Here is an 18,612-nt window from a genome sequence, read left to right as displayed (position 1 = left end):
TCTGTGAATTTTACTTCAATTAAAAAAAAAAAAAAAGTCATTGTAACTCAAACTACCCAGACAAAGAAAGATTCCAGTAGAGCTGAGAGCAAAATATCACATGTATGCTTTATAAATTTTACCTTTAAAAAAATTGTTTTGCTTTCCTTAAGCTTTTTGTTCATATTTTTGGTGGGTTTTTAAAAAAAATTTTATTAATTAATTAATTATTTATTTATTTAATTTATTTTTTAAGGCAAATCCATTTACTCATTATTTTTGGCTGCATTGGGTCTTTGTTGCTTCACGCGGGCTTTCTCTAGTTGTGGTGAGTGGGGGTTACTCTTCGCTGTGGTGCACAGGCTTCTTACTGTGGTGGCTTCATCTTGTTGTGGAGCACAGGCTCTAGGCACGCGGGCTTCAGTAGTTGCAGCACACGGGCTCAGTAGTTGCGGCGCATGGGCTCTAGAGAGCAGGCTCAGTAGTTGTGGCACATGGCCTTAGTTGCTGCACGGCATGTGGGATCCTCCTGGAGCAGGGCTCAAACCCGTGTCCCCTGCCTTGGCAGGCAGATTCTTAACCACTGCGCCACCAGGGAAGTCCCTTGGTGGTTTTTCCTTGCTTTTCTTTCTTGTATGCTTACAAATGAGTCATTATTTTACTTACTTGCTATTATAAATTCTGAGAAAATCACACACACACACACATTCACATGAGTGTTTGCCAGAGCATCATCTGACTTTCCAATCAATACAAAATTTGCCATGGGAGGGAGCATTCATGTTCTGTCTCCTCCAGGCCTGTTCTGACACCCAGATTATTCATCTTGGCAACCAGCTAAGATGAAAAGAAATGGTTGGAGTGCATTTTCAGACCACACTATCAGGGAAATTTTTAGCTCCTTGAAATTTCAGCCTCTGGGTAGCACACGTCGGCTCCTCTTGTAGTTCCCACAATCGTAGTGGGGTCTTCAGGATGCCCCTTTGGGTAGTTATCACTGACCCCCTCTTTCCATCATATTTGCTCAATTGTAATACATTGGCTCCGCAGGGGACTCTTCTTCCCTTTCCTGGGACCACAGGTCCTGAACACAGGGTATTCCTTTGTCCCAGCAAACCTACCCTGGGTTCCAGAGAAGAAGTGACATTAATTTATCTTACTTAGCCATATTTTGATGACTGATCAGGAAGTGGTTTAAGGGAGTAGTTGTGGAAAGCAAAGGGCTTTTATTACCAAATGTCAAGGATTGTTCATTCCACAGATTACTGATTACATAGGGGAAAGTGCACTTTTACAATAGAGAGAGACCAGTTACTGCTTTACCCTGGCGCTTAAACTCAGCATCGATTATAGTGGCAGATGCAATACAAAGTTCATAACGCTATCTCTGAAGTTCTGTTGAAACGAATCAAGTCTTGATTACAGGAAATAAAGGGAACACAGTCAGTGAAGTTGGAATGTGAGGCTTCTACACGATAACTGTCTCGGACTCTTCAAAAAATCAGTGTCACGAAGGAAAGAGAAAAGGCAGCGGGAGCGGGGCGGGGCTTCCCTGGTGGCGCAGTGGTTAAGAATCCGCCTACCGATGCAGAAGCAACGGGTTGAAGCCCTAGTCCGGGAAGATCCCACATGCCGTGCAGCAACAGACACTGTGTGCCACAACTACTGAGCCCACGTATGGCAACTACTGAAGCCCATGCGCCTAGGGCCTGTGCTCCGAAGCCACTGCAATGAGAAGCACGCGCACCGCAACGAAGAGTAGACCCCACTTGCCGCAACTAGAGAAAGCCCGCGCGTGGCAACAAAGACCCAACTCAGCCAAAAATAAATTAATTAATTAAAAGAAAAAGTCAGGGGCACTTGCCTAGATTTTTTAAAACTGCAGGTGGAAACTAAAATGGAAATGGAAAGCCACTCTGGAAGATAATTTGACAGCTTCTTACAAAACTTGTACAGGAATGCTCTTAGCAGCTTTATTTATGATAGCAAAATACTAGGAACAATTCAAATATCCTTCCATGGGTGAATGGTTGAACAAACCCTGGTACTTCCATATAATGGAATACTACTCAGCAAGGAAAAAGAATGAGCTAGTGATACATGCAACAACCTGGATGAACTGCAAGGACATATTGTTTGATGAAAAAAGTCTATCTCAAGAAAATCACATACCGTAGATTCCGTTCCTATAAAATTCTAGAAAATACAAACTAATCTATAGCGACAGAATGGGGGAGGGGTAGTGGGGAGGGATGGATTGCAAAGGAACATCAGGAAACTTTGGGGAGTAATGGATGTGTTCGCCAGCTGGTTTGCAGTAATGGTTCCATGGGTGTATATATGTTCTCAAAACTCATCAAATTGTAGGCTTTAAATATGTGCAGTTTATTGAATATCAATTATGCCTCAGTAGAGCTGTTTGTAAAAAAAAAAAAAAAAAGGAATGGGGAGAAAGGTTTCTGTAAGAATTAAATGAAACAAAGCATCTTAAGCACTTTGCCTGGAGTCTGGCACACAATAAGTGCTCCATAGTGCGTGGTGCTGGAACTCGGCTGGTCTTCTGGATGGCTCCATCGCATCTCTCTATAACATTGAAATAATTATGTTGATTATCTGTGGTTTCAAAACGGTGAGTTCCTTGAAGCAAGGACTGTGTCTGACCTGCCGCTAGGGCGGTTTTCCACAGTGTGGTGCTTTGAATCAGTAGAGGCTGTTCCACCACCTTCACCCTAACAAGCCGAATTCTTTTGCTAGAGAACAGAAAAACGTTTTATGGGTAGTGGCCTAAACAGGTCCAGCTGTATCTGCCACGCCCAGAGCTCAGACTCCTCAGGCCTTCTGTCCGTGGACACGCCTGATCCTCCTAACAGCACAAGACTATAGGGAGCCGTTATTGTGGAAACCAGCACCCCACTAAGAATAAAGAGATTTAATTGCAAACGAAGCTGTGCTCAGGACTCTACAGTACGACCTAAAAAAGCCCACTGTGTCCTTTCTTCTTAATCGCTTTAAAAGGAAATGTTTGGACGACAAGTTTTCAGACTCACGTCGGTTCCTACGAACCTGTGACCTTCGGAAAACACGGAGCAGACTCACCCCACACTTTCAACGGTAGAAAACCTCCGTAATGCTTCAGTAACGAAAAAGCAAGAAAACCTCAGAAAATTTTCAACAGTCAAAACACTTACTCCCGGAAATGTAAGAAATATTGAACATCTGTTATTAAACACGCAGCGTTCAGTCTCCGTAGAGACTGTCAAAAATTGCCAATGCCGACTATATTTCAAGTCGTCATGGCGGGGTATTGGGAAAAGTTTTCAATTAGCAATAATCGCGCCTCGGATAAACCTCATTGGCTACGATACTGCCACTGCGCAAAGCTAGAGAGCGGGAGCACGCACCTACCTCCCCCATGGATGACAACTGACTTTACCATGAGGGCGAGCGACTAACAACGAGCTGTGAGATATGAAGCATTTCCCTGCAAACATTCCTGTTTAAAACACGTGTGCGCGAAGAGCTGCCGGGTATTAGAGCAACTCTTGTCGAACCCTAACCTTTCGAAAATAAGAACGCCTTTCGCTAAGGACGCTGGAGAATTTTATGCAAATTACCATGACATCACCAAGACGCTGCGGGTAAGACTCGCGTTCTAAAGAACAGCGACAAGAAAAAAACCGAAACAGAGAGTAATGCGAGACGGGACGAGTAAATGGAAGTGTTGGTGTTAAAACCAGAAAAATAAATATTAAGAAATAAAAAAATTATTAATACGACTTGGACAACAACTAACACGCAAGTGTAAAGAACGAACTAAAACTGAGGGACAGGTATGAAACGAACTGTTTACAAAAGCTAATCGTTTATATTGAAATCGAAACCAAAAACGATAGTAACACGTGCTAGGAATTTCTAGCAAGTCAATTCCCTATCCGGTAACGGTAAAAATTTGAAATCGGGCATACAACTACTAGCCATTTTGGACTCTCGGCGTTTCTTCCACGCTGTTTGTGACTTGGGACTTACAGCGTATTCTCCCGTAGGTTTACGGTGGTTATGAAACACTTTTTTTAAATTTGCATTATTCAGTCTCCGTAGAGACTGTCAAAAATTGCCAATGCCGACTATATTTCAAGTCGTCACGGCGGGGTATTGGGAAAAGTTTTCAATTAGCAATAATCGCGCCTCGGATAAACCTCATTGGCTACGATACTGCCACTGCGCAAAGCTAGAGGACATAGCCCCCCACTCATCGTTCCCAATAAGCAAGGTTCCTATTTCAGAAAGGTGAGTTGCAGCCTCAAGGCAAAACCCTTAATTATTAATGGGCTGAAAATTATACAACCATATTAAGATGTCTCGGAAATATATAAGCTGTTTCTCAGTATTCAGTTGCTTGATTTCACTTAGTTTTGAGTGGAGAATGAAGCAAAGCATTGTGGGAGGGAACATGCTAATAAACTTAATTCAGACTATAAATTGGGGAGGATGAGAAATGTACTCAGTGTAAGGGTGCTGTGGTAAAATATACATAACATAAAATTTACCATTTGAACCATTTCTAAGTTCAGCAACCATCACCACTGTACATCTCCAGAACTTTTTCATCATTCCAAACAAACTTCCCATTAAATACTAACTCCCCATTCCTCTCTCCCACAGCTCCTGGCAACCTCTATTCCACTTTCTATAAATTTGGCAACTCTCAGTACCTCACATAAGAGAATCACACAATTATTTGACCTTTTGTGTCTGGCTTATTTCATACCTTGTTTTTAAGGTCCATCCATATTGTAGTATGTTTCAGAATTTCGTTCCTTTTTATGGCTGATGTTCTACTGTATGGAATTTTGTTATCCATTTATTCTTTGATTGACAGGAGGTTGCTTCCATCTTTTGGCTATTGTGAATAATGCTTCTATGAACATTGACATACAAGTATCAGTTTGAGTCCTTCTTTTCAATTCTTTTGTGTTTATATCTAGAAGTAGAATTTCTGGATGATGTGCTATGTTTAACCTGGAAGGGTTTTCTGTGGACATCTTAAATCAGAGGAGAGAGGCTACTTCTACAGTTCATGAGTTTGAAGTAACTTTCACTGTTACTGGCTCGGCAAGTGGAAAGCTACTAGAAACCTATGTCTGAACTTGTTTCAGCTCTGAGCTGTACTCTCCAAAAGACTTTTGGTTTTTGCTACTCACTAAGATGCAACTAGTACTCTGAGAAAATATTTCCCCCAAAATTTCATTATGAAAAATTTCAAACATGAAACGTTCAAAGTATTGCTCACTGAACATTTATGTAGTCATCAACTAGATGTAAAAATGACATAAAAAGGCCTATTTGATGCTGATGTGTAGTTAATTTTTTTTCCACAGCCATAATTGGCAGGGTAGGAAAAAACAGCAGAAAAAAAGAAAGGCTAACAGTCTGATTAATTTAGAGTATTTGATTTTGATCCAGCCAAGGACTTTGTCATTAATTCCTAGTGTGGTGGAGTTGTGAGAAATAAAAAGACAAGGGTCATCCAAAGAACTTCTCAGCCCTTGAGAATGTCTCGATTGGGTGGCTCATTACACCCTGTCAGTAGCTATCAAGGGAAATTGTTTCACCAGCTGTCTTGGATGACTTCATCTTCCACAGATGACTTCCCAGCACTAAGAAAAATAGAAAACTCAGCTAACTTCTCCCCAGAACATGAAATTCTTTGGTGCCTAAAAGCACAATAATCCTGTGTTCCTGGCCAGTCTTTTAATGATGCTTATTCCACTTGAAGAACTGGAAAAATAATGTGGCTCTGAAGTTTTCCACAATAAAATTTGCCTGGGATTGGGGGTAGTGTCATGTTTTGACATTTCCATAGGTTTTAATCAAATACCCATGTGTGCAGAAAATATTCTGGATTACAATTTTGTTTTCTTTTTTAAAATTTTATTTATTTATTTTTATTTATTTATTTTTGGCTGCACTGGGTCTTAGTTGCTGTGCACGGGTTTTCTCTAGTTGCGGCGAGCGGGGGCTACTCCTGTTGCAGTGCACGAGCTTCTCATTGCGGTGGCTTCTCTTGTTGCGGAGCACAGGCTCTAGGCACGCAGGCTCAGTAGCTGTGGCTCGTGGGATCTAGAGCGCAGGCTCAGTAGTTATGGCGCAGGGCCTTAGTTGCTCCGCGGCATGTGGGATCTTCCCGGACCAGGGCTCGAACCCGTGTTCCCTGCACTGACAGGCGGATTCTTAACCACTGCACCACCAGGGAAGCCCTATAATTTTTTGACTTCATAAAAGTTCCCAGTATACATTTTAAAAAATTAATGTATTTGTTTTTACTTTTGGCTGTGTTGGGTCTTCTTGCTGTGTGGGGGCTTTCTCTAGTTGCAGCGAGCCAGGGCCACTCTTTGTTGCCATGGGCGGGCTTCTCATCGTCGTGGCTTCTCTTGTTGCAGAGGATGGGCTCTAGGCGCGCGGGCTTCAGTAGTTGTGGCACACAGGTTCAATAGTGCAGGCTCAGTAGTTGTGGCGCACGGGCTTAGTTGCTCCACAGTGTGGGATCTTCCCGGACCAGGGATTGAACCCGTGTCCCCTGCATTAGCAGGCAGATTCTTAACCACTGCGCCACCACGGAAGCCCCCCAGTCTATATTTTAATCCTTTTTAAAATTTTTTCCCAGCCAATGTGGTCAGGTTAACTAAGGTACAAAAGACGGGCTTCCCTGGTGGCGCAGTGGTTGAGAGTCCGCCTGCCGATGCAGGGGACACAGGTTCGTGCCCCGGTCCGGGAAGATCCCACATGCCATCTTCCCACCTGCCACGGAGAGGCTGGGCCCGTGAGCCATGGCCGCTGAGCCTGCGTGTCCGGAGCCTGTGCTCCGCAACGGGAGAGGCCACAACAGTGACAGGCCCGCGTACTGCAAAAAGAAAAAAAGACTCGTGTCAGGTGGCTCTCTCAGCCCAGTGACCTATTTGAGGTGTGGCTGGAGATATTGCTCCCAAACTACTGAAATGGGTTACTTTACCAATATTTACTGCTATGCATTCAATGAGAGTCAGACTCTGACTCCAGCTTTCATACTACTCCTCTGGGCTTCAGTTTTGTTTGTTTGCTTGTTTGTTTTTGGCGGCACCGAGTGGCTTTCGAGATCTTAGTTCCCCGACCAGGGACTGAACCTGTACCCTCGGCGGTGAAAGCTCGGAGCTTAACCACTGGACCTCCAGGGAATTCCCCTCACTTCATTTTAAAATGGGGGAAGTGGCTCCTTAGAGTGGTCTTCAAGGTCAGTGCTAGCATATCCTTTGATATGTTCTAAAACACTTAGAAATCGATGTCTTATTTAGGCAATGCTACAGATCAGTGGTTCTCACTGGCTACATATTAGAAGCAACTGTGAGGTTTGTAAACCGACTTGGTGCCCAAATGTCTCCCCAGACCAATTAAATCAGAATTTCTGGGGGTAAGACCCAGGCATTGTGTTGGTTAATTTAGTAAAAACACAAGATGAGAAATAAGGGACTTCCCTGGTGGCGCAGTGGTTAAGAATCAGAATCTGCCTGCCAGAGCAGGTGACATGGTTTCGAGCCCTGGTCTGGGAAGATCCCACATGCTGCGGAGCAACTAAGCCCATGTGCCACAACTACTGAAGCCGGGGCGCCTAGACCCCGTGCTCCGCAACAGTAGAAGCTACCAAAATGAGAAGCCCTCACACCACAACGAAGAGTAGCCCCCACTGGCTGCAACTAGAGAAAGCCTGCACACAGCAAGGAAGACTCAACCCTGAAGACCCAACCACGAAGACCCAACGGAGCCAAAACAAACAAAAAAAAGATGAGAAAATTGGAGAAGCCACGTGGGTAAACACATTAGTCCCTGTATATTATATTTCACTTTAATTGTTCATTTTAACTGTAAAAACATCAGTTTTTCAGCTATTTGTGAATGCATTTCTTCACAACTCACTGCAAGGTGGGAACTTGATTCCGTTTCCATGAGTGGAAAGGTTCGGAAACACTGAAGTTGAGGATGAGTCAAACCTAGATCCATTACTAAAGCTTCTAAAGAATGAATTCCTAAGTTAACGCTGTTTGGATGTACTATTTTGCACTCAGAACAATGACGTCCAAGCTCTAACCGCTTCTCTCAAAGAGATGATGGCTAGGTAGACAGCTGCACATCGCGTACCAGGGTTCGAAGCCTCTGACCACAAAAGGCCAACAGGGGGCGCTACTGGACAACCTGGGTCCCTCCCAGAGGTTTGTGGGACTTGTAGTTTTTCTTGCATCATTTCAGGTTAATGAACTACATTTCCCAAAGTGCAAATACAGCCAGTCGGTCCCCCTGTCGGGCGCGGAGTGTCCCTTAAGCTGTGAAAGGTAAGTGAGTTCTGTGTGGGCTGCAGGTTTCTATAAATTGAGGATTCCACTTCTCCTCTTTGCCCTTTGGTGGGACCTGGGAGAGAGCAGCTGTTCCAACAGAGCGTCTTTTCAGCGGGGTTTCCCGAGCCCTCCGGTCTCAGGAATCGGGATTATCTGTTTAGCTGTTCACTGCTGTGGAATGTCAGGGAGAAGTCAGGGTCCTGATCCCAGATCTGGAAAGCCCAGCATAAAATAATGTTTACATATGGGGTGCGTGTCACTAGAGAATTTCTGCATTTTATCTAATATTACATAAAGGCCTTGTTTTTACCGCTAGAAAAAGCTGGGGTAGAATGCCTTGTCAGGTCTCACTACCCTTCACCTTGTCCAAGAAGCCCTATTTGCAATTGAGGGTAAACTAATAGAATATGGGGGAAATAGAATAAAAGGTATGCATGTGCTTAATTACATTAATAAAATCAAAATCTCGAAAAGTCTGAGCAACGGTTTCATCAGCTAAACTGGAACGCTAATGTGCTTCTTTAGTTTATGAAGAAATAAGATAATTCTGATTTATAAAATGGGAAGTAGGTTTATGGGACACACGGTCCCCCAAGGGATAGTATTAACTAAAAATATAAATGTATTCCTCTGATAGAGACATCTTTAGATATAGTCATATATTAACAATGAGCAATTAAGGGACTTAAAAAAGATATTGAGGTAAACCATTAACTTTTCGAAGTTTATAAGAAATTCAGTTCTGACCAGCCAGGTGTTACTGGAAGAGACAGAATAGGCCTTATATTATGCTAGAATTCTGCTTTATCAATTTTTTAGTTTACCTCCCTCCTTTTTAAAATAGATTTTATTTTTTAGAGCCCCCCCCCTTTCTTTTCAGAAACCAAAATATGCAGTTTCCCTTGGATGCAGAAAGCCTTGGCAGATTTGCCAGCCATAGTTAATTTTCATCTGATGGCCACAGCATAGGAGAGCTCTGGCTGTAGGTTCTTAGGAGATCAGGAAGACAGATTGGCTTGGGCTGTTATGAAATAGTCTAGTGTGGGGACAAAGTTTTATTTTGTGGAACATATTAGAAATTCTTGACCAAAACAAATTACTAAAAAGATAATAAAAAGGTAGGCTTGTTGTTTCAGGTTGGACTTCAAAGGACCCAGGAGGGTGTGGAGTCAGTTTGTACTGGTGAGGGTCAGTTGTTAAATATTTGGGAATTTACTGGCCAGTTGTTAGATAAACCATTGGTAGCCTGAAACTGGCCACAATAGGATTATTTTCTTTTATCTTTTTTTGAGGGGGAGGGTAAAGGGGAAGCCAGTTTACCAACACACCCCTAGCAAAGGTCAATTTTTCCTCTAAGCCTGGGGCCCCAGTGTTCATTACATCCGTGAGTTATTAGATGCTGAACTAGCTCACACCCTTCCAGATTTTACCAAAGATTGATTTGGATTACAAAGCAAGATTATAAATACACTCTAAGTATCTGTGGGGGGAAGGGGCTTACCTTTCAAGTGAATTGTTTATCTGGGAGCTGTCCTTCCAGGTATTGCGGTCATTGATTAATTCACTATCGGTAGGCTGTTCTCATAAGCATGGAATCCACCCCTGGAAATATGGTCTGGTTGGATAGCTTTCTTTTTTTTTTTTAATTTTTTTTGCCTGCATTGGGTCTTCATTGTTGCGCGCGGGCTTTCTCTAGTTGCAGCGAGTGGGGGCTACTCTTCTTTGTGGTGCGGGGGCTTCTCATTGTGGGGGCTTCTCTTGTTGCGGAGCACGGGCTCTAGGCATGTGGGCTTCAGTAGTTGTGGCACGTGGGCTCAGTAGTTGTGGCTCGCGGGCTCTAGAGCGCAAGCTTAGTAGTTGTGTTGCACGGGCTTAGTTGCTCTGCAGCCTGTGAGAATCTTCCCGGACCAGGGCTTGAACCCATGTCCCCTGAATTGGCAGGTGGATTCTTAACCACTGCACCACCAGGGAAGTCCCTGGATAGCCTTCTTATTAGGTAAAAACCTGTACTACTCTCCTGTACATTTTTCTCATACCTAGATACTATCTTTCAGAGGACAGTATTGTATGCAATGCCAACAAATTCCTATTCCCCAGCCATTTCTCAATATAGTGCTGTTGGCTCTTGTCACCCTTCTCATAAAATATTTCAAAGTACCAGTTTGCTGATTATTAGATACCTTTTGGGTTGGCAGCTTCCAGATGTAAGTTGAAATCTCATTAGTAACCTGCTCCCAAATCCCGTTTAGGGTGGGCTGTTTTGGGGAAATAAGGATGCTACCCCTCCATTCTTTATTTTTTAGTTTCTTGCCTAGAGTTAGTTAGGGTTTGTCTATATATTTTTAGGCTAAGCTTAGCCCTTTTTAATCTCTATTCTGTTGATAATCGTGTGCTCTTGCTTTCATTTTTGTCTAGATCAAGGGCAACATGAGGCAGGCATATGTTTCAGTTACCTGCCCTAGTTCACTTTGTTTATTTAATTTCAAATATGTTTTCGCCAAATACTATATGACTGCTAAGCTAATATGGTCCAGATATTGGAGTTTTGTCTACCTCTAAGGCAAAGCATTCCACATTTTGGCTTCTCTTCAAACTTCTCCATTCTTTTCTCCCTGTCCCTCCCCCTCCCCCTGCCATTCCCCTCCCCCTTCCTTCTTTTTTTTTCCTCTTTTTGTGGGGGAAGTTTTTTTTCCCTTCATCTCATGGCTTTTGGCATTTCTGTACTTCCACTGTTCTGGGCATACTAGAGCATTTGCAATCCAAACATTCCTCTAAGAAATTACTTTAAAAAAATTTTTTTTTTTTTTTTTTTTTGCATGGCCTGTGGGATCTTAGTTCCCCAACCAGGGATTGAACCTGCACAGTCAGCAGTGAAAGAGCAGAGTCCTAACCCCTGGACTGCCAGGGAATTTCCCGCCACCAATTTTTTTTTTTTATTGTGGAGATAGGTAATATAATGAACCCCCATCCATGGACCCATCACCCAGCTTCAACAATTAACAACCCTTGGTTAATCTTGTTTCATTTATATACTCCACATTTTGTTTACCCATTCATCAGTTTTGTGGGGTTTTTTTCATTAAATTAAAATTTAAAAAAATTTAGGTGTAGTTGACATTTTCAGGTGTACAACTTAGTGATTCATAATTTTTAAAGTTTATATTCGATTTATAGTTATGAAATATTGGCTATATTCCCTGTGTTGTACTATATATCCTTGTAGCTTATTTATTTTATATATAGTAGTTTGTACCTCTTAATCCCCTTCCCCATCTTGCCCCTCCCCCCTTCCCTTGGTTACCCTGGTTTTCAAAACCCAGTTTCTCACTTGATGCTTTTTTTTTTCCCTCTCTAGAATGAGGATGAGCTTTGGGTTAACTTTCAGGACAGCAAAAGGCCGCTGGGTGCCGAACCTCAGCCAGCAGTGCTCACGCGGATCCACTGGGTTATTTGTGCCACCAAGTCCTCCTCTGGATTCTGAGAAGGTCAAAGAGTTACAGCGCTTTATCACCCTTTCCAAGAGACTCTTAGTGATGACTGGGGCAGGAATCTCCACTGAGTCGGGAATCCCAGACTACAGGTCAGAAAAGGTGGGACTTTATGCCCGCACGGACCGGAGGCCCATCCAGCATGGGGATTTTGTACGGATCGCTCAAATCCGCCAGCGGTACTGGGCGAGAAACTTTGTGGGCTGGCCTCAGTTCTCCTCCCACCAGCCTAACCCTGCACACTGGGCTTTGAGCAACTGGGAGAGATTCGGAAAGCTGTCCTGGTTGGTGACCCAAAATGTGGATGCCTTGCACACCAAGGCGGGGAGTCAGCGCCTGACAGAACTCCACGGATGCATGCACAGGTGCAGGAAAGCCTAAACAGTGTGAATGCAGACACGTGCTCCATAAGAGCAGGGACCTTGGCCGTCCTGGTCACTGTTGTCTTCGTTAGACCACGAGGAAACGATTTGGGAGGAAGTTGTTTACTTTGGGGTTGATCCCAGCAAACTCAGTGAGGGAATGGGAAGTGAAACAGGGAAAGTGGGAAAGGCAGGGTAAGGTTTTGCTAATGAGTGGGTTACTGCTTGGGGCATCTGGGGCTCAAGCGTGTCAGGGGCGCTCTGACTGTAGAGCAGCTTCAGAACCGTCTCACTGGAAGTCAAGGGGAACTGGAGTGTTTATCCACTGCCTCCCATCCTTCATTGGCTGACGGTCACTCTGGGGGAATTAACTCCCTAACACTTGACTCTGCTCCTCCGGAGAAGGCTTCCATGGCCAGGGAACTCCCTAAACAGGAGAGACACAGGAACTTGTAAGAGAACTGTGGGAGGTGCCCTCTGAGTGTCCCGAGGGAACTATGAGCAGAGCATATGCTACAAACTGCTGGGTTTCCAGTGCCTAGATACATAGATCACAGGATAGCCAGAACCCAATAAATATTGATGAAATGACCATATGTAGCCCTGGCAGTAACTTGTAGCTAATTGGAGACCGTTTCCTTATCTGTAAGCCCCAGAGATCACCCTCTGAGGACTGAAATCAGTCTGCCAGTCATAAAATATTTATTGGGTGTCTGCAACACGTGGTGTGCTACTGGTGTGCTACTTGCTGGTGTGGAGAGGTCAAAACCAAAATATAAAACGTGGTCTGCTTAATATGTGAGAATTTTGTAATCTGTTTGGTGGGAGACCCAAAAATAACAGGTTTAACAACAAACCACTCCACACGTGATTGTTAAATTATGTGGTTCTTGATAGACATGTTTTACAGGTTCAGAGAAACAGAGTTAGTAAAGATTGGAGTAATCTTTTATGGGTGAGGTGGGGCTGGAGAATAGCTCAGGTATGACTAGGCAAAGGAGGGGAAAGAGGGCTTTCCAAGTGAAGGGAACTTGTAGAGTCTGGCCTGGTCTCGTTGGAGGCTAGTATGAAATCAGATTGTCTGGGAAGGCTAGACCCAAATCCTGGATGCATTTGAAAATCATGCAGTGCAATTTGGGTCTGTTGTGAGAGACCAAAGGGTACTGTTAGTGGTTTCTGAGCAAGAAAGCAATATGATAAAAATAGCATTTGAGGAAGCCTGGACAGGATTAGAGAATTAGAGTGGCTCAGGAAAGTCAGCTGGAAAGACTCAGACCAAGGTGGCATCAGGGGATGGGAGAGCTAAGGATGGCTATGGGTCCATTAAAATTTTTTTTAATGATGAAAATTTCAAACATCCACAAAAATAAAGAGAGTAGTATGATGAACTCCCACATACCATCACCCAGATCCAAAGAGTTTTATCAAGATTTTACCATGTCTACTTATCCTTTCTCTGTCTCTTTTTGAAATATTTTAAAACAAATCCAAGACTTCTTGTCATTTCATAGGAGGCCTTTTAAGTTAAAAAAATAAAAGCCAACACAGTCTGATGATTGACTAGATAGAGAGTAAAGGGAGAAAACTGAGTAACAAGTTTTTTCCCAAGGGTTTCAGCCCAAGTAACTGGAGGAAGGTGATGGAGAAGCTGTGGAGGGGGATTGAAGACAGAAGTTAAGTTTGACACGACCATCAAGGAGACTTGGACTAAAGTTTGGGGGAGAGGGCAGGAGTGGAGTCCTGTATAGAGGAGGAAACTGTTAGCACAGAGGCACTGTAGCAGTGACCACAGAGACACCCCAGGAAGGGACAGTGGAAAGAAAACAGGTTGGAGGCTGGAGGAGCAGAAGAGGAACCAACTTCCATTTTTCTTTCAACAGCTATTTAGTGAGTGCCTGCTATGTGCAGACACTGTTATGGGCGATGGGCACAGAGCAGTGGACAAAGGACTCAAATTTCTCTTTTTTTTTTTTTGGAGGGCCATGCAGCTTGTGGGATCTTATTACCCTGACCAGGGACTGCACCTGGGCCCTGGCAGTGAAAGCCCGGAATCCTAACCACTAGGCCACCGGGGAACTCCCCAGAAAGTGTTTTAAAGAGAAGATGGCAATGGACAGCAGCGATTAGAGCAGAGGATGGAGGGGGAAGGGGGAAAAAAAACCCTGGTTTTGGCACTAAGTAAAATGTGGTAAAGGCTTTGCAGTCATGTTAAGGATAAAAGTGAGCTAGCAGAAGGTTTAAGCAGGGAGTGTGTAGTAAGGAAACAGATGCACGTTTTTCTAGAAGGTTGGCTGTGGAAGGAAGGTGGTAGCTAAAGAGGTCATGAAAAGGTATTAATAAAGTGGGGAAAACACGGTGGGTGTCAGGGAAAGAAAGTGGTGACGGAGGAGCTAGAGATGGTTGGGGGTGAAAGGTCTTCAGTAGCTTCGTGCCTCCCCAGCACAGCTGGCCTCCTCTCTGGTTTCAGGGTCCTCTGCTTGGGCTGTGGTGAGCAGACTCCCCGAGGGGCACTGCAAGAGCGGTTTGAAGTCCTGAACCCCACCTGGAGCGCTGAGGCCCATGGCCTGGCTCCGGACGGTGACGTCTTTCTCACTGAGGAGCAGGTACAGAGCTTCCGGGTCCCGCCCTGCTCTCGATGTGGGGGCCCCCTGAAACCAGACGTCGTCTTCTTCGGGGACACGGTGAACCCTGACAAGGTTAATTTTGTGCACAAGCGGGTAAAAGAAGCCGACTCCCTCCTGGTGGTGGGATCGTCCTTGCAGGTAACTGACTTGGTGTCGGGATGGTAACTGCCCCCTTTGCGGGCTGGGGAGCCCGGGAGAGGCTCCCTATTGGTTTATCTCTTCCTGCCTTTAGAGAGCTCTTATCTGCGTCTTCTGCTCCGACAGGTGTACTCGGGCTACAGGTTCATCCTCACTGCCCAGGAGAGGAAGCTGCCAATTGCAATACTGAACATCGGGCCCACACGGTCGGACGACTTGGCATGTCTGAAACTGGATTCTCGTTGCGGAGAGCTGCTGCCTTTAATAGACCCACGCTGACCACAGCCTGATATTCCAGACCCGGAAACTGGGACTTTCACTTGAATTCTGCTGCCAATGGTAAAATGCCTTCTCAGATACCAGATTCCAGTTCCCGCTCAACTGAGAGCACTGACAAAAGAGAGAAGGGTCTAGGTTTCTTAATGTATGGCCATTCTTTTTTTTTTTTTTTTTTTGCGGTACGCGGGCCTCTCACTGTTGTGGCCTTTCCCGTTGCGGAGCACAGGCTCCGGATGCGCAGCCTCAGCGGCCATGGCTCACGGGCCTAGTCACTCTGCGGCATGTGGGATCTTTCCTGACTGGGGCACGAACCCGTGTCCCCTGCATCGGCAGGCAGACTCTCATCCGCTGCGCCACCAGGGAAGCCCTGGCCATTCTTAATTGAAACTAATTTTTTAACGTGCATTACGCTATATTGTTCAAAAGACTGATTTTTGAATTCTAGGCACATAGCTATTTAAGACAATGTTCCAAAATCTGCCATTGCCTTTTTCCCCATTTTTAAAAAATAACAGCTTTATTGAGATATAATTCCTAGGCCATGAAGTTCACCCTTTAAAAGTACACTTTAAAAGTATATAATTAACGTGTTTTTAGTACACTCACAAAGTTGCACATTAATCACCACTAATTCCAGAACATTTTCATCATGCCAGGAAGAAACCCTGTACCCATTAGCAGTGATTCCCCATTCCCCACCCCCTGGTCCCTGACAACAACTAATCTTCTTTCTGTTTTTGCCTATTCTGGACATTTCATACAGTATGTAGCCTTTTGTGTCTGGCTTCTCCACTTGGCATAATGTTTTCAAGATTCATCCATATTGTAGCATGTGTCAGTACTTTATATCTATTGATATTTTCACCTACGAGTACAACCACTTTAAAAAAATATAACAGCTTTTTTTTTCAGCTTTGAGATATAATTCACATATCATACAGTTCACTCATTTATTGCATACAATTCAATAATTTTTAATATATTCCCAGAGGAGTACAGCCAGTTTGAAAAAGACTTTATTTTTTTTAGAGGTCTGAGGTTCACAGCAGAATTGAGCAGAAAGTGCAGGAGTTCCCATATACTCCTTGCCCCTGTTCACTAACATGGTATTTATCGTTTACCTACTGAAGGACATCTTGGATGCTTCCAACTTTTTGGCAATTATGAATAAAGCCACTGGACTTCCCTGGCAGTCCAGTGGTTAAGACTCTGTGCTTCCACTACAGGGAGCACGGGTTTGATCCCTGGTGGGGGAACTAAGATCCCACATGCTGCGCAGCACGGCAAAAAAAAAAAAAAAAAAAAGTAAAGCTGCTATAAACATCCATGTGGAGGTCTTTGTGTGGATGTAAGTTTTCAACTCATTTGGGTAAATACCAAGGAGTGAGACTGTTGGATCATATGATAAAAGTATGTTTAGTTTAGTAAGAAACTGCCAAAATGTCTTCTAAAGTGGCTGCACCATTTTGCATTCCCACCAACAATGTGTGAGAGTCCCGGTAAAACCACTTTTTAAAAACCATTTTAATTGAAGTATACTGACATACAGAGAATCGCAGCCATCATGAGTGGGCAGCTTGATGACGATGTAGAGCATCTAAATCAAGGAACAGAACACTGCTAGCACCCAAGAAGTCCCCTTGGCAAATCACTTTTTAACTAGTTCTTGTTACTAGAATAATACATATTTATTACAGAAAGTTTAGATGATACAGATAAGTAAAAAGGATTTTAATACAAATTACCCATAATCCCACTACCGAGATAACCAAAATCTAACATTCTGGTATAACTAAGTCTAAATCTATTCTTACGAAAGTTGAATCAAGCAGTACAGTATTTTATTACATCCTGTTTGCACCTAACAGCACAGAGTGGCCATCTTGACATTCCCTAAATGCTGTGGGTTTTTTATGGTAGACTGATGTACACAATCATTTCCTCCACCCCACTGGCAGCTTATTTTGGCATTAACTTGTTTTATTTCTTTTTAGATCCCTAAGGATTCATCCCTGCTTCCTCTAACTGATCGAGGCTTACCGACTGCCGCCTGCAGAGGGCAGCAAACCGACATCTCTCTGCCAGCCCATCTCTGAACCCCGCAGCTTTCAGAGCCCAGGAGTTAAAATCTTCCAGCTGATGAGATTTGCCCCTGAAGAGGACTTTTTCAAAGCCGCAGCTTCTTTTGATAGGAAAACTGCTTTCTCTCCCTTTTTATCTCATCAGGCAGAAGAAATAGCCCAGGAAATATGTACCTCCAGAGTACTAACCTAGGGATCTCACTAATGTGGGTAAAGGGGGAAGGAAATGACTTAATTTATAATTCCGAATGCTTAAATGTCTTTAACTGAACCATTCTGATATATTTTTTGAAAAGACGAACAATGATATGAATGAATTTTTTATAAACCAAGGAATAGAGAAAGCATATTTTTAAATAGCACATTAGGTATGTGGGCTGTTACATATATTTTTATATTTTTTAATCAGCTAAAAGTGAATGTGGCTTTATGACATGGTTCTCTAAGGATTTCTGCTTGATTTCAGCTGCCAGAATGAGACCAGCCTTGAACCTGGTCTGCAGAGAGGAAACAGTGAATTCCCAAGTGGGTTCTTAAATTGATTTGTTTCTGCTGAGGGAAGCAGCAAGACTTGTTTGATTACTGTGTTAGCCAGAGAGAATCATTGTCGCAGGCTAAAGCTTTCTGCACGATCTCATCAAAAAGCGAAGCGGATGAAAGAATCACAGCCTATTCTGGGTAGTCTTTTGTCTAAAATCAGGGCAAGCAATACATGTTCATCCTGCATCTGCCTAGGAAGCAAATTTCAGTTGACTGGGATAACCCAAGATCTTGAAAACACAGAGTTCTTTTCACCTGCACAGCTGTAGGTTCGCTCACAGCCATTCATTAATTCTGGAGAGTCGTAAGGCTGTGGTAAATCTCACTCCAGCTTTTTTGCAGATAGAGATGCTAAGGTGCTCTGAACCAGATTTGCTCAGTTACCCACAGTCAGTACCACCAATAATTGCATTCAAATCTGGGTCTTTTGAATCCCAAGCCATTCTCATCCACAAATCTCATAAACGGTTACTGACCAACACTGTATTTAGGTACTAAGGCTACAAAGATACAACCTCTTGCTCTCAAGTGGCTCACAGAGGATGTGTTACCTCCCGTACTCTCATCCTTTACCAGAATATGTCACAGAGTCATGCATGGAATGACAGGAGAGGAAATTTAGTCCATCACCCCTTCATTTTATTTTTGAGGAAACTAAGATCCACACTTACCTAAGGCCACAGTATGTTGTTTCAGAGCCAGGACGAGAATCTGAGTAGATCTTTCTCCCAGTTCTTTCAGACAGCAACGCTTCCTAC

General features: G+C 43.6%; 1 protein-coding gene and 2 non-coding genes across 4 annotated transcripts; 1 reads left to right on the top strand and 2 right to left on the bottom strand.

Moving 5' to 3' along the window:
- Positions 1-3,220: 3,220 nt before the first annotated feature.
- Positions 3,221-3,361, bottom strand: LOC114902508. Its single transcript, XR_003795521.1, has one exon. It is a non-coding gene; the product is annotated as a U4 spliceosomal RNA (small nuclear RNA).
- Positions 3,362-4,068: 707 nt separating this feature from the next.
- Positions 4,069-4,209, bottom strand: LOC114902263. The gene has a single exon (XR_003795431.1). It is a non-coding gene; the product is annotated as a U4 spliceosomal RNA (small nuclear RNA).
- Positions 4,210-8,286: 4,077 nt separating this feature from the next.
- Positions 8,287-17,676, top strand: SIRT4 (sirtuin 4). Of its 2 annotated transcripts, XM_029234132.1 has the most exons (5): positions 8,287-8,339; positions 11,698-12,195; positions 14,660-14,954; positions 15,081-15,293; positions 17,228-17,676. In XM_029234132.1, exons 2-4 carry the CDS (start codon positions 11,699-11,701, stop codon positions 15,231-15,233), a joined length of 945 nt encoding a protein of 314 aa, XP_029089965.1. In that variant the 5' UTR covers positions 8,287-8,339; position 11,698; the 3' UTR covers positions 15,234-15,293; positions 17,228-17,676. The 2 variants fall into 2 exon arrangements, with proteins under 2 accessions (XP_029089965.1, XP_029089976.1); XM_029234143.1 differs by lacking the exon at positions 17,228-17,676 and having other exon boundaries at positions 8,309-8,339; positions 14,660-14,795; positions 15,081-15,901.
- The last annotated feature ends 936 nt before the right edge of the window (positions 17,677-18,612 follow it).

This window comes from Monodon monoceros, unplaced genomic scaffold, assembly GCF_005190385.1.
Source record: "Monodon monoceros isolate NGI ecotype Baffin Bay Population unplaced genomic scaffold, NGI_Narwhal_1 Super_Scaffold_1, whole genome shotgun sequence".
Classification (NCBI taxonomy): Eukaryota; Metazoa; Chordata; class Mammalia; order Artiodactyla; family Monodontidae; genus Monodon; species Monodon monoceros.
The sequence above is the reverse complement of the archived record's forward strand: the minus strand, read 5'-3'. Positions and strand labels throughout refer to the sequence as shown.